The following is a 14,246-nucleotide window of genomic DNA, read 5'->3' as shown; positions in this document are numbered from 1 at the left end:
GGTTTTGTGAGGAAGTGAGTATGCAAATCACTCTCCTGTTTCCAGCCCTGCTTGTTTATTCATATGTTTTCTTGGGGCTTCCTTGTTCCTACCCAACTTCCTCTGCTACTACCTTTTTGCTTTTAAATCAATCTGCCGCTTTTGTTGTGTTGGTAGAAGGAGCATTAAGATGATGTTCCTGTTGCCACTTATTTTCCTTCAAAGAGGCCAGGATTTTTAAGAGGATTTGTTAAACAAGCCCTCTGGAGCAGATAGATAATTCTTAGTGCTTGTTTGAATGTGCAAATGGCTTGTGTGAGTTGAATTGGAATGGAGCGTGTTTCAGGCAGGCAGTCTTTGTGAAGGTTCTCTCTCTACAAAACCTCCTGGTTGCAGTAGGCAGTTGGTTCATTGAAAACTAGTTCTAAGTTTGGCTAAGCTTCATAAGCAATTATGAAGAAATAGCTTATAATTGAAAGGTAAATTTTGATGGTGGTAAGACTTTTGTCTGTGTTTGAGGTGTTTTAAGTTATGTTTGATGGTAGTCGTAGTGTCTGAATTCATGTGTTTAGTTTGTGCTTTCTAATGGAGTATTATATGAAACTCCCTTAAGTTTTATAGTTTTTCTACATGATGCCATATAGTGTGGAATATCCCTCTGGGCAGTTTAGGTCCTGGTTCTGTGCCCTCCAGCCCCTTCACTGGCAGGGCAATGTGAGAAGCTCAAACATCCTCGGCTCTTTGCAGCACTGGTCAACAACAATTAAAACACTGCTGTGTTATCAACGTTGTTTTTCTCCTAAAGCCAAAACATAGCATCATACCAGACTTGATGGAGAAAATAAACTCTATCCCAGCTGAAACCAGGACAAAAATGCTTTCAGCTTAATATCTGGCTTAGATGCTGTAGTGTGCTTTAACCTGCATTAAATCAAGCAGTAAGTTTTCTGAGTTTTATTCTTTGAGGGAGAACTTCTATAGGGTATTGATAACGGTTAGAAATACACACTCTGAATATTCTCTTTACTGTTCTGCATAGAACATAAAAGCATAAAGGGAGTCAGAAGGAGCTAGCTACTTTTTAACTGTACTTTTCTAACAGAAGTCTTACAGTATTATACTCTTGAGTTGCTTGAAGTCTGAAGTTTGCTATACTATAAATACTTTCATATTTTAAAGTCATAAGTGGAATGAATACAGGAGATCCCATTTGCTTCCCTTTTGAGTATTTACTAAAGAAGGTAGCAAAGCCTATTTGGCATCTACCAGCAGCCTGGTGGAAAGTTTAAACCTTGTAAATGACAGAAGCCGGAGGTATTTGTGTGTGTCTGGCAGAAAACAAGCATAGAAATGGCACAGGGAATGAGAAATCATAATTTGAACATTTGTACAGTTCTGTGTTAAGCGGGATGTTCCAAGTGTTACTGCCTTTTTCATTTTATCCCCCAGCAAGAATTGAAGATGTGAAATGTATTAAATTACTCTAGTGTAGGAGATCAAAAGAAGCATTTTGTTTAAACTTTTTTCATTAAGTTTTTCAATTTTTCTCTGCTGTTGTAGATAGGTGAATTGTTATCTCTAACTCTTGTGTTGGAGAAGGAGATATATACTTCTTGGTTTCAGCTTCATCCCCTCTGCCTACAAAAACGTGCTAAAAATCCTAGAGATTTTTGTGAGCCCTGCAATAAAGGAAGAGCACAGTTTTCAAGGAAGTTCCAAAGGTCACTAGAGCTAAAGCATAAAGGTTCTTAGCAGTCCTTCAAGGTTTGAGCAAATTTAAAAAAAAAAAGTGAGATATTTTGTAGGAGCTCCTTGGAATTTACAAACCTCATGTTCTTGTCTGGTTAACTGTAGTTGTAGAGGGAAACCACAGAACCTAATGCAACCTAAAATCACAATTAAAACTGCTTACATAAGTTGTATGTAATATGTGTCATTGGTTTCCCCGCTACTCTTACGTCATCGGAGGCAGAAAACAAATGTGAAAGTGCAAGGATTGGATCATGAAAGAAGAAAGGAATATTGCTTTGTAAAGGCAGAGTTGAAGGAGATTCTAAAATTAACAAAGAAAGTAGAGTTTGCATTTTGGAAGAAGACTGTGTAGATGCATCAACATTTGTTTATTTGAATGCTTTAAATGAAAGCAACCTGAGTAAGAGATGAGCTGTATTTAATGCTCTTTCTCTGGCATGATTTGAATCTTAAAACAGCTTTTTGCTGTTAGTACTTCTTTTGGCTTTGTTTCTCAATGATGAGAGCTTGCCAGTATTCTTTCCTGTACAATGCTGGTAGTAGGTGGTTTTTACCCTGTTATTTCTCATTTTGTTTCAAACATATTGAATCTAGAATTTCATCTCCGTCTAGCTTTGAACTTTGTCTATATTTTTGCCTGCTCTCTGCTTGAATTTCCAGTGCAAAGTCATACCAGTGCCTAATTTTGTTTCTTGTGTGTTGGAAGATAAAATTTCCAACCCCTTTCAGCAGGTTGTTCCTGGGTCTATTGCAACAGATGGAAATACCACCTGATGTTTTGGGTACACGTTCGATATCCTCCTTTTTCACCTGGTATGAAGAACAGTGTTACTGAACTTACTCTTTTCCATCTGCATTTTCAAAGTTATGTTCAAAGATGGTTTCTGGGCATTAGTTTTTAATTGAAAATGTAGCTCTGTATAGTTGGGAGGGACATCAGCTGGTCGTCTTAGCTTTATGTGCTGTTTCAAACAGCCAAGAAATGTTTTTGTTCATACTAGCCAAAATTTAGCAAAACACACATTTCAGATGTATTGGTTCTGTTCTTGAGGTCTGCAGCTTAAAATCTCTTAGCATGAAATAATATCTTAGTATTTTTATAACTTTGTGCTTCAAAACTGAAAAGGATTTATTATGTCATGTTTGGAAAACAACACCTCTCCTCAAAAGTTGCAGGGCTATGGCAGGTCCTGTCTGCTTTTTATGATTTTGTTTGTGTGCCTCGTTGGCAATGATTGCTTCTTTGAAAATGTCAGTTATAAATACAGTTTGTACAGTACTTGCCTGTTGACTTCTCAGGGTTTTTGTCTCTTCTGGGCGGCTCAAAAGCTGAAGAATAAGAGTAGAAATAGCAGTCTGAAAAGGATATATTTATTCCTTTACTGTAAGGATAAGCAGCAGTTGAAGACCCTGGAACAAGTAGACTGTCTGAGAAGTACATGGTCTCTGGTGCCCTATGCTGTGGCCAGTCTTATAATTGGTTCAGATATTTAATACAGCACGTAGCACTCTCCAGGAGACTAATTCATATGGGTGGTATTTTTGTTGCTACTTAATTTTTTCCTAGATGTAAAAGGCTGTAATTCATGAATTTCTTACCAGTTCTGCAGATAACATCATAGAATTGTAGAATGGCTTGGGTTGGAAAATGATACACTTCTTGTAAGAAGATGATGACCCTGAGATTTGTTTTTGCTAAAAGCATGCAGCTGTGGTGTTTGCGTTTGGTTGCTTTTCCAGTATAAGCATTCTTCCAGTTCTGTTTCCAAATACACAGAAAATTTTCTGTGCACCCTGTTTTTGTAGTTGAATGACCTGATACTTGGCTATGTTAGTGCACGTTCTATTGTGTCAGGCTTATCAGATGATAGAGATTATTCTATTATGGTCTAATTGTTTATTATCCCATTTACTTGTGTGCCATGTGCAAAAATGTATTAGATTTTATAGTTTTATTTAAGTCATCAGTAATATTGATGGAATAGAGAATTGATATCTGTGGGGTTTTGCTAGAAGTGTTGGCCCATTTCCATTGAAACGCTCTTAGTAGTTTATTCTGTGATCTAGTGACCCATCTGTTGGATGAGGGAAAGGCTGTTCGTGTGGTCTACCTTGATTTCAGTAAAGCCTCTGACTCTGTCTCCCACAGTTCACTCTTTGCTGGGTAAGGAGGTGGCTGGATGGCCAGACCCAGAGAGTGGTGGTGAATGGAGCTAAATCCAGCTGGTGATCAGTCATGAGTGGTATTCCCAACGGGTCGGGCACCCTCAGTAAGTTTGCAGATGACAGCAAGTTGGCTGGAAGTGTCGATCTGGAGGTAGCGAGGCCCTATGGAGGGATCTGGACAGGCTGGATCACTGAGCTGTAGCCAATGGGATGAGGTTCAACAAGGCCAAATGCCGGGTCCTGCACTTTGGCCACAACAACCCCAGGCAGCACCACAGGCTTGGGGTGGAGTGGCTGGAAGACTGCGTAGAGGAAATGGACCTCGGGGTATTGATTGATGCTCATCTTAACATGAGCCAGCAGTGTGCCCGGGGTCAAGAAGGTCAGTGGCATCTTGGCTTGCATCAGAAACAGTGTTGCTAGCAGGAACAGGGAAGTGATTGTCCCCCATACTCAGCTCTGGTGAGGTTATGCCTTGAGTAGGTTGCTTGGTTTTGGGCCCCTCGCTGCGAGAAAGACACTGAGGCCCTGGAGCATATCCAGAGAAGGGCAACAGAACTGATTGGAGTCTGGAGCACAGGTCTTATGAGGAGCAGCTGATGGAACTGTGATTGTTCAGTTTGGAGGAGAGGAGGCTCGGGGAAGACCTCGCTGTGATCTTGAAACTACCTGAAGGAAGGTTGTGTGAGCTGAGTGTCAGCCTCTTCCCTTGTGTAACAGTGATAGGATGAGAGGGAATGGTCTCAGATTGCACCAGGAGAGATTCAGGCTGGACATTGGGAAGTACTGCTTTTCCAAGAGTGGTCAGGTGCTGGAATGGGCTGCCCAGGGAAATGATGGAGTCACCAACCCTGGAGGTGTTCAAGGAACATTTAGACATTGTGTTGAGGGACATGGTTTAGCGGGGAATATTGGTGATAGGTGCATGGTTGCACTGGATGATCTTGTAGGTCTTTTCCAACCTTGGTGATTCTATGCTTTTATGATTTATACATTTAAATATCTTTTAAAAATTATTTGACATTGCCTGTTTTGTTTACTGTAAGCTTAATCAAAAAAGCATGTAAAAATGTGAAAAATCTCCAGCATCTTTTGCATTAAGTGTTAAATTGCTCTAACTTACAAGAGCGTAGGAACTCTTGTATCCTGCATTAGAGGCTGCATGTTTTATGAGACAGGTCCATGTACAGAAATGGTAGTTTGATTTCCTCTCTCTATTCCCCCTACTTCTCCCCCTTTTCCTTTCTGTGCTATTGTGGACTATATCCTGTTTTCAAAGATCTACTAGAAGTTGTATCTATAGATTTCTTTGGATTCTTTAACTCGTAAAGTAATTTTATGCAGCTTACCGTAGTTTTTAGATTCTAAAATATTTAGTATAAGTTGTTATCATGTGGTAAATGATATATATTGGAAACAGTTTTTGTTATGACATTGAACGCTAGACCAGCAATGCATCAGATCCAAAGCAGGAATATTATTATCACGGCAGAAAAAGTAGAGAGGTTTAGTATTTATCTAATGATTCATACGATGATTGCTAGGATGTTTTGAATGTCTTTCTAAACTGTGGATGGTGATCACGTCTGTGCTGGGAAATATGTACTAAATAAGAATAATTAATTAGAATAGTTTTTTAGACTGTATATTAAATGAACTGTGTGCAGAAAAAATATTAGAAACACGTTATTGTTTTGTTAGTATATTGCAATGTGCTTACTTAAATTAGTTCTGTTTCAAAGTGCAGGAAAAATGAGGTGTTTTCTGCCTGCATTGGTATACTAAGCCATATTTTCTGCTGAAAATTTTAAAGACTCGTTTCACCAAAAAAAATTTGCTATGGCTGTCCATTTATTGTTTCCTGAACCATTGCTACATATTGAATGCTAAGAAGAATACTAATTGGCTAGAATGGGAGACTATATTGTGCATATCTTCATGCAGAGAGAATGAGGAGATGAGTACTGTTGTGTAAATGTACGCTTCTGGTCTGCTGGCTCTTTCAAACTTCAATAACATCCTACTTCATACATTCTGAAAACTCTTCATTTTCCTTTTGTGGTGTGCTTGGGCAACTCACAGGAGGTCAGTGATATGTCAGTGTTCAGAAGTATTCACATTTCCTCTGTTCCCCTAGTGCTTTGCTGTAGGAATTCATATCTTACTGAGAAGGCTTTCATTTTTTAAGTGGAGTTAAGCCTATATTTTTTGCTACTGATAATTGTAGGAATGTATTTTGGTTTTTCCCATTGACTTTTGAGCATCCAATAACAATGCTTTTTTTTTTGGTAGGAAAAAGGCAAAGCAGTCAAGTTGAATATGAAATAATATTAGAAGTTAATTATACCTTTTTTATAAATCAAGTGAGATTAAATCTTTCCAAAAGCCTAAGTATAACATCGTGTAATTATTAGCATTTGAATTAATGCTTAAGGAACAAACAGCATTCTTGAAGTACTGCAGACTGTAAACTTTGCTATGCAGCTTTGAGAGGTGTAATTATTATGAGGGCTACTTTGAAAGTCATGCCTCCTATTTTGTATGTTGGCCCACAGCATCAGAGGCAGATGCTGGTGGTATGGCAGTAGAGGTTGAGCCATCTCACCAGTATCCCATTCCATTTTGCTGCCTGACAGATGGCAGCAGAGGAGCACTCTGACACAATGGCATCTGACATGGAAATGCAGATGAAGCAGAAGTGTGGGTGGAACTGAAATCCTCCATGCAGATAACATGGCACCCAGTGACATTCATCAACACCTGCAGAATGTTTATGGAGACAAGCAGTGGATGTGAGCACAGTGAGATGGTGGGTGGTGTGTTTCAGTGATGGTGGCAGTGGCTCATCTCTGCTGGAGCAGATTACTACAAGTGCAGCGTACAGGCTCTTGTTCATTGCTGATGAAAATAGTTCGTGGTGGTGGCTATGCTGAAAAATAATGTTATGTAGCTGGAACTTTGCCTTATCAAATAGTATTATTGTGCTCTTTGTATCTGTTGTAGTTGCCATGGAAACAAATAGGAGGTATTACTTTCAGAGCAACCTATGTATCCATTTTAGAAGTGGATAAACTGTCAACTACAGATGTAAGAAAAATAAGGAACTAGGAGCATTCCATCAGTCTTTGTTGCAGACATTAGGCATATTCATTACTTTCCTGCACTAGCAATCAGTAGACATAGTATTTCCATAGCTAGTAGAGTATCAGTTGCAAATATGAGTCTTCTAGGTTTAGGAAAAGGAACACAATATAAATATAAGCATGAAGCCATGATTTGTCCTTGCTTATAGTGTTGTAGTGCTGCCTGAGAAGTACCAAGATTGCACTCAAACCCACAATATCAACTCGATCCTTGTTGGTGGCATTGCCAGGAATACATGTTTGAAATGCAGAAATGTAGTCTCCTGAGTAAATAAACAGTAGCATAACTGGAAGAAGTATAGCATTGCGTTGCTTAGCTGCGTGAGATTTAATCTAACTCTGAAACAAATGCACATAATGAAATTCTTTGATCTGATTTTTTTTTTCTAGTCTCGAACCTGTTGTAACTTGTCATTTCAATGTAAAGTGGAAGGAAATCTTACCCACTTTTTTTGCATATTCATTGTGAATTCAGGAAAAGATTTGCATAGGCATATGCAATGGCACGGAAGGCGTACCTTGAGACGTTTAAACACTTTTAAAATAGATGTTAGCATTTTTCATATAGGAGTAACTCTAAGTTACTTAGGTTACAGTGTGTGCATTTACCAGAGCTTTGTTTATTTACCTGTCCTGATAATGTTGCAGAGTCTGACTTGTTTTACAACAGTGATTAGAATTGTCTTCTCCCAGCATAAGGGGTGCTTTGCATACTTGCTTACCAGTGGCTTCAATATAATTTCTTGATTGCCTGGAAGTGTTTAAGAATTGAAGTGATATTGCAGGATCTGTAAATCCCATATTCCCCCTTCATTCAAACGTATTAAACCTTACTGGGACACATGGCTTCATAGCAGTTGAACCAAGTTAGTTCTGTCTGAGAGCTCTTGGGAATGAAAGAATGATCATACTCATTCTGTCCATGTTTTGTCTAGGGCAGCAGCCTGAATTTGTGCCTATGGAAAAATATAGCAAGGCTGTGGCTTGCCGGAGGGAGCACAGTTAATTGCCTTAATATTTGCTGGTTTTGTCTGTAAGGCATTGACTGTTTTCTTTCTTGGTGCTGTATATATGACATTCTACTCCACACACAATCGTGTGAGCAAAGCACTTTTTCTTGCTCAGAATAAGAACTGAAATTGATTTTTCAGTTTGGTGGCCGGAGGAACTGTGTGTAAGATCTGAAGACTTGACCTCTCTCTGTTACGTTATGTGGGGAACAAGTGTCCTGTAAGTTGGGTATCCACTGGTTATGTTTAACAGTTCAGAGTCCTTGGTAAGTGTGTGCACTCTAAGCTTAGGTGGTTGCGCCGCTGTCCAGTTCCCTTTTGAGAGATTGAACTTCATTGATTCTTGACTTCAAGCAAGACGATCGTTCCTGTGTTCTAAAGGATATCCTTGTTGGTTTTGTTTGTTTTGGTGCTGTTAGTGTTTTTTCTTTCTTTGTTTTCTTTTAAGTTTTTTGGGAAGTTATTCCAGGTGGAAACAAGAAGATAATGCTTTGATTATGTCAGTTTTGCTGTCTTATGTGCAGGACCAAACTTTGGTTTCTCAGCATTAGCTTGAATGTAGCTTGCCTTGTTTAAGACTTCTTAGATGAGATCAAGACTGAAAAAATTGAGTGGAAATTGGACAGCATTAGCCATGGAAGCCTGAGAAGAGGCTTTACTTCTGATGACCTGATAAGGTTTCTATTTGAGCCATAAGCTTAGGCTGGCTGACTGTTAGATCTGGAACAGCTAAATGTAGCCAGATTCTGCTCTTCACCAGTACGTCTCAAGTCTCATTTATGTGAGAAGCCAGTTCCACTTTTGATTCAGAAAAACTTCTTAAAAAGTGAAATAATTGTTTTTGCAGTAATAGAACGATCAAAAAAACATTGCTCTTTCCATCACTGATACTTCTAGCCCTGGAGTTCTTTGTCTCTGTTCTTGAGTTGTGCTACATGTATCTGTATTACAGTTGTTCTAATGCAGGGTGTGTAGATGTGACAATTTAATTGCTTTGGTGTTGTTGAACTTTGTTTTCCACGTACCTTGATTCACATGAAGACTTCAGTCATTGAATGTCTTCTGAATTTTAGTTTTTCCACCAGACTTCTGCATTCCACAATTCTCTAAAATACAGGAGACGACAGGTCAGACTCTCAATTCTCTAAATCTGTAATCCAGATTGTATTCATATTTGTTACTCAAGCAGTATGAAACACTATTGCTTAAAACTAGCATTTTATTGATTTATTTATTTATTTTGCAGCTTTCTTGTGCAACTTCTTCATCACAGAATGCTACGTAGTTGGTGCAGGATGATTCGAATGTGTTTAGACAGATCCTTCTTTGAGACCATCCTGAAGCAGTTGAGAGCTGCGGTCCTTTTACTTTGCCCTTGAGGTGGTAGTAACAGGTGACACTTCGTTGTGGTAGTTTACTCTCTTGTGCTTTTGCAGCTAGCTAAATTCATGTGAATGGTGGGAGTAGGAGCTTCTGGGTAGAAATGAAGTTGCGTGCCATTAAGTAGGTGTAGTTTAACCTTAACCTGTCTCAACATTATTTTGAAATTTAAAATATTATGATGATCTGTAAATCATTTTCTCCTTCCTGAAAGACAAAATACACAGAGAAGGCTAATGAAGAATCTACTGGAATGTATGTAGAATGTAACTGCTGAATCAGGTCCGTGTTACACTTCTGGAAAGGTGTTTCTAGCTTAGAAGGCGTTTTGATTGCAAGAAAGGAATAGGGCAGAAGGTCAAATTCCAAGTCTAGAACTTTTAAGATGAGAATCACATCACATCCCTTGTGATGAGTTAGTGTTTTATTAGCACTTTAAGAAGGCAGTTCCCAGTATCCTATATGAAGTGAAGCTGCAATACCTTTGAACCCTGTATTTGTATTGCTGCAGTCATGGGTTTTGCAATACAGTGCTAAGGAATAAAAAACTTATCTTTTTTGAGATGCTGGTAAGGTAGGAACATGTCTACAAATAATCTTGGAAAAAGCTCGTGTTGTTTCTTAGCATACTTGTGTGATTTTAGGGAGCTCCATTCTTAATATGTTGAGTATGTTAGAATTCTGGTGTGTGTTGTTAACATCGCAGAGGAGGTTTGGTTTTGTGGTGTGTGTAACCAGAATCTTCTATAGAAGGAAAATAGGTCCATGTTTCTAGAGAGGGCTTTAGATAGTGCATGTGAATGATGAGTTGTATTTTGAGGTCTGCTATGATCATCTGTCTCCTTGTATTTGCTTTTTTTCTGAGATTTGGCATTACAGGTAGCTCATTTGGAAGACTGCACATACTGAGATATTTCAGGTATTTCAGAAGTGACTTCGAGAAACTCAGAAGAAGAAGTGAAATGTATTAGAAAATTACATATATTTCTTCATCGCTCCGTGCTGGAAGTCAAAGCTGAGGTCAGGTTTAAGCATGCTACTGTCCCAGTGGAACCCTGCCAGCAGCTGGTGTATTCTGTAGTCACCTTTTCCCAGTGTCATTAAAATGGCAAAGAGACAGGTGAAGCAAAAACTGGAATTTACCTGTCTTTTATCAGTGGGTTGACATGATGTGAAGAAATGGAAGATGGCATGGCACATCAAGATTTGCTCAGTTGGCAATCAAAACTGAATGTCAGCGGGATGCATATGACTCAGTTTTCATAGCCTTGTACATTGCTTGATGAACAGTGGAGTAGTTAGTGTGACAGTTAACAGGTGTATGTCTTCATTCTGACACTGTATCAAAACATCCATTGAAAGCCTTTTGATAAGGATGGTGATTTTTTTTTTTTTAAACACTGCTTAGTATGTTGAAACCAGATTTGAATATAGTAGAAATTAGCCATAGATTTAATAATAAGAATACAAAGGCTCCACATGCTTCAGTTGAATACTGGCAGTTAGAGATGTTGGGCTGTCTACAGCTGCAAAATGAGGTGGCACTGCTTCAGTTTACATTTGCTTATAAACTGGTTAATTATGAGTAGGTGCAAAGGTTAATTTGGAGCTGAGCCATGCTATGTGCCTTAAGGGGTTCTAATTCTTAAAAATTGAAATTGAGTAGTCTGAATTAAGTGATTGGAATTCATAATTTCCTGGTTAAAAAATCCTCCAGAAGTTAAAACAGGGTATTCTATAGGTGTGTATCATTTGCTGTGTTCTGTAAAACAAACGGTTAAATTGGGGCTGCTAAATGACTCCCTTGTAATACTGTTTAAAATATATAAATTGACCGTGATTTGTGCTTACACAAATGTGTTTCCTTCTCTAATTAGAAGGAAAACCTCAACAAGGATGTCTTTGCAATTTAGAATATGTGAATACTGTAAGAAGCAGTCAGGTCATTTCTTGGAAGTGGAGTGTTCTTACTTGGCTGCAGCATAACTTGGTGTTACTTCTGTATCTCTGAAGATACATAAACACCTTCACCCCACCCCTCCCAAATATTGGGGTGGAAGGGGAAAGTATAGGAAAGAGAGCATCTCACTCATGTAGTTGTCCTTGTCTTAAGCAGTCACAGAATCACAGAATTGTAGGGGTTGGAAGAGACCTCTAGAGATCAAGTCCAACCCCAGCATGGCCAAAGCAAACAATGAACTTCTCTGGAAGTCCTGACTTTAATGAAGAACAGGAAGGTAGTACATGGAGACTGTTGCAATTAGACATGATCTGAAAGTTACTTTGTAAATGTTCTGTTTACTAAAATCTACAGAATTCTGGATGTTTTTCCTACACAGATCTTGTTTTAATCTGTGAATCTGCAAGATCCTGGATAACACAATCATTTCAGTAGTAGTTCTCTTGTATCTCTTAGCTGCATTGTCACTCATCTTGAAAGGAATTTACAAAAATATTTTGCCCAAAATTTTGAGGTAAGCACAGAGGCAAAATCTGAATGTAAATTCAAGCTAGTATAATAAGGTAACAGGAGAGCTGCAGGGTTGTACTGGCTCTGTGGCTTGCACTAGGATGAGTATGCTGTGGTTTTGTAGTTCAGGTAATTACAGAAACTGAGAAACAATCACTGTCTCTTTAAGGTTTTTGTTGTGGGGTGTTTGATTTGTTCACTTTTTTTCTGGGGTGGGGGGGGGGGGTGGACATGCAGCTGGCAAAGTTTTCTTGTTTTTCATAGACCGAATGGGATCACTCAAGGATGAGCTAAGCAAAGGAATGAAAAGGTGCAGGACTGAAGCAACTCCCCTTCACTGTGAATTGCTGGGGACTCACAGCTATCCGAGGTTGCAGTTTGCAGTTCAGGGAACTGCAGGGAATCAGGACTGCTGCTGAAAGCAGCTATTACACCCTTTCCCTGTCTCTTTGCTGCCTCACTCAGTGTGGTAAAATTATAGACCAGACCTACTGAGGAAGGAGAGAGATGTTTCTTGTGGTCATAGAGTTGGCTTAAGGCTGTTGAAAAGTACAGTGTAGGTTCGGAGAAGTTAGATTTCATTGGTATAAGCAAATACCTAGAAGCTTCACGCAGGTAATGCAGTGCAAGTGAGTGCACTGAACTGCAGTAGAGCACAGTGTATGTTCTCATAGCCAGAAATCTAGTTTTATTAATATTTTCTACCTACCAGTCTTTCTAAACTTAATAGAAAACAAATACTTAAAGGAGTGCAATTGAAAAAAAAAAGAAAAAAAAAAGCACCAATGAAAGCAAGTTGCCCTGTAAAATTGCATTTTTAAAAGTAGGTAGCATGCTAAAGAAGGCTTGACTTGGTAATGCCTTTGCTTAATCAGGCTCACTGCACTCTTAGATTTTAATATTAGTTCTAAAAGATGGTGATGGATTGCAACTGAATGTGTACCAAGTACACAGCTGTGTTCAGGAAGCAAGCATCATTTTAATAGCAATGTTAGTATGAGTTCTCTAAATTTGTTGGTGATATTAATGTTGGAGACTGAGTTGAGAAGAAATAGCATATTTGGTCAAAATTGGTATTGTATTTGAAGCTGGCTTTGCAAATTTACACAGTTCAGGAAAGGATTTTGAAGGGTCTTAGGGAAAGACAGCAAGAGTCTATAAAATGAATTGGTGTAAGATGTTGTAATAAAGCAGTTATTAACATACATACTGTTGCAGCAGAAATTTTAACTTGCTAATGTGGATAGAATAGTTCAGTTGTAGGAGCCTGCAAAGATCTTTGCTTTGAAGTGTGATCTCTTCATTGTTAACCAAAAGTGAAAGCACATTTTAGAGGGCATTGCTCAAATGCCTCTTGAGCACTGCTAGGGGCGTCATTAGTCTAAAGCAACATAATGAAGTTAAATATGTAACATTTATGAATCTGTTGCTTTGTCACAGTTACAACATCGGAAAGTAAATCTGATGTCCCCATTTTATTGGCTAAAGTACTTGGTAGGATTGAGGTGGACTTTGTACTGGGCTTGAAAATTCAACTGGTCCAGGTTTCCATACGCAAGTGCTGAAAGAAAAAGGAATGCAGGTCAGACATCCAAGATGAATACTGGTGTACTCATAGAAGTTTGGCTGCAGGCTCTGTTAGTCTTAGCTGAGGTGGAAACAGTCTTCCTCAACTCCCACACATACAGCTGCAGTTTGGACAGTCAGGAGTAGAATATTCAGCAGTGTGATAAGTGTGGTGTGTTGTTGTTTTTTTTTGTGCTCTTAATCAGGTCATATTAAGCAGTTGCATTTGGACTTGTCTGTTCCCAGAGGTATAAAGGTGGAATTCTCACTTGGAGCTTAAAACCATGTGAAGTATTTCAAATGCTACCTTCTTTTGATGTCAAATGTACTTAGTAAAAAGAAATAGTAAGTCTAAAATAAAAGATTTTTTTAATGGGAGTATGTTTGTTTTTGTAGTGCTCTTTTCAAGATTCAAGTGACTTTTCTTTTATGTGCATGTATCACTAAAGCATATTGTCTTTTTTTTTCCCCCAGGTTATGCAATGGTCTCTGCAAGATGGCATGTTCTTGAGTTGGAGCTTTTTAAAGCAAGCATATGCTGGTACTTCAACTTTACTAAGTGGACTATAATTTCTTCTCTCACAACAACTACTTAAGCAGACAAAATTGCAAAGATCTGCCCTGTGTCGAGTATGACAGCCACGACTCGTGGCTCTCCGGTAGGAGGCAATGATAGCCAGGGCCAGGCTCCTGATGGACAGTCCCAGCCTCCCCTCCAGCAGAATCAGGTATGATACAAGCAATCAAGTTATCTAGAAGTACAGAGCTTGGTTCTTTAGA

At 38.8% G+C, this 14,246-nt stretch overlaps 1 protein-coding gene across 2 annotated transcripts in view; it reads left to right on the top strand.

The window, feature by feature from the left end:
- Positions 1-13,926: 13,926 nt before the first annotated feature.
- The window catches only part of USP9X (ubiquitin specific peptidase 9 X-linked), a 73,089-nt gene continuing 72,769 nt past the window's right edge, over positions 13,927-14,246 (top strand). For both annotated transcript variants that reach the window (XM_010724749.3, XM_003203018.4), the window contains exon 1: positions 13,927-14,194. In XM_010724749.3, coding sequence (XP_010723051.1) covers positions 14,099-14,194 — 96 coding nt within the window. In that variant the 5' untranslated portion in view covers positions 13,927-14,098. The remainder of the gene's footprint in view (positions 14,195-14,246) is intronic.

This window comes from Meleagris gallopavo, chromosome 1 (genome assembly GCF_000146605.3).
Source record: "Meleagris gallopavo isolate NT-WF06-2002-E0010 breed Aviagen turkey brand Nicholas breeding stock chromosome 1, Turkey_5.1, whole genome shotgun sequence".
Lineage (NCBI taxonomy): Eukaryota > Metazoa > Chordata > Aves > Galliformes > Phasianidae > Meleagris > Meleagris gallopavo.
The sequence above is the reverse complement of the archived record's forward strand: the minus strand, read 5'-3'. Positions and strand labels throughout refer to the sequence as shown.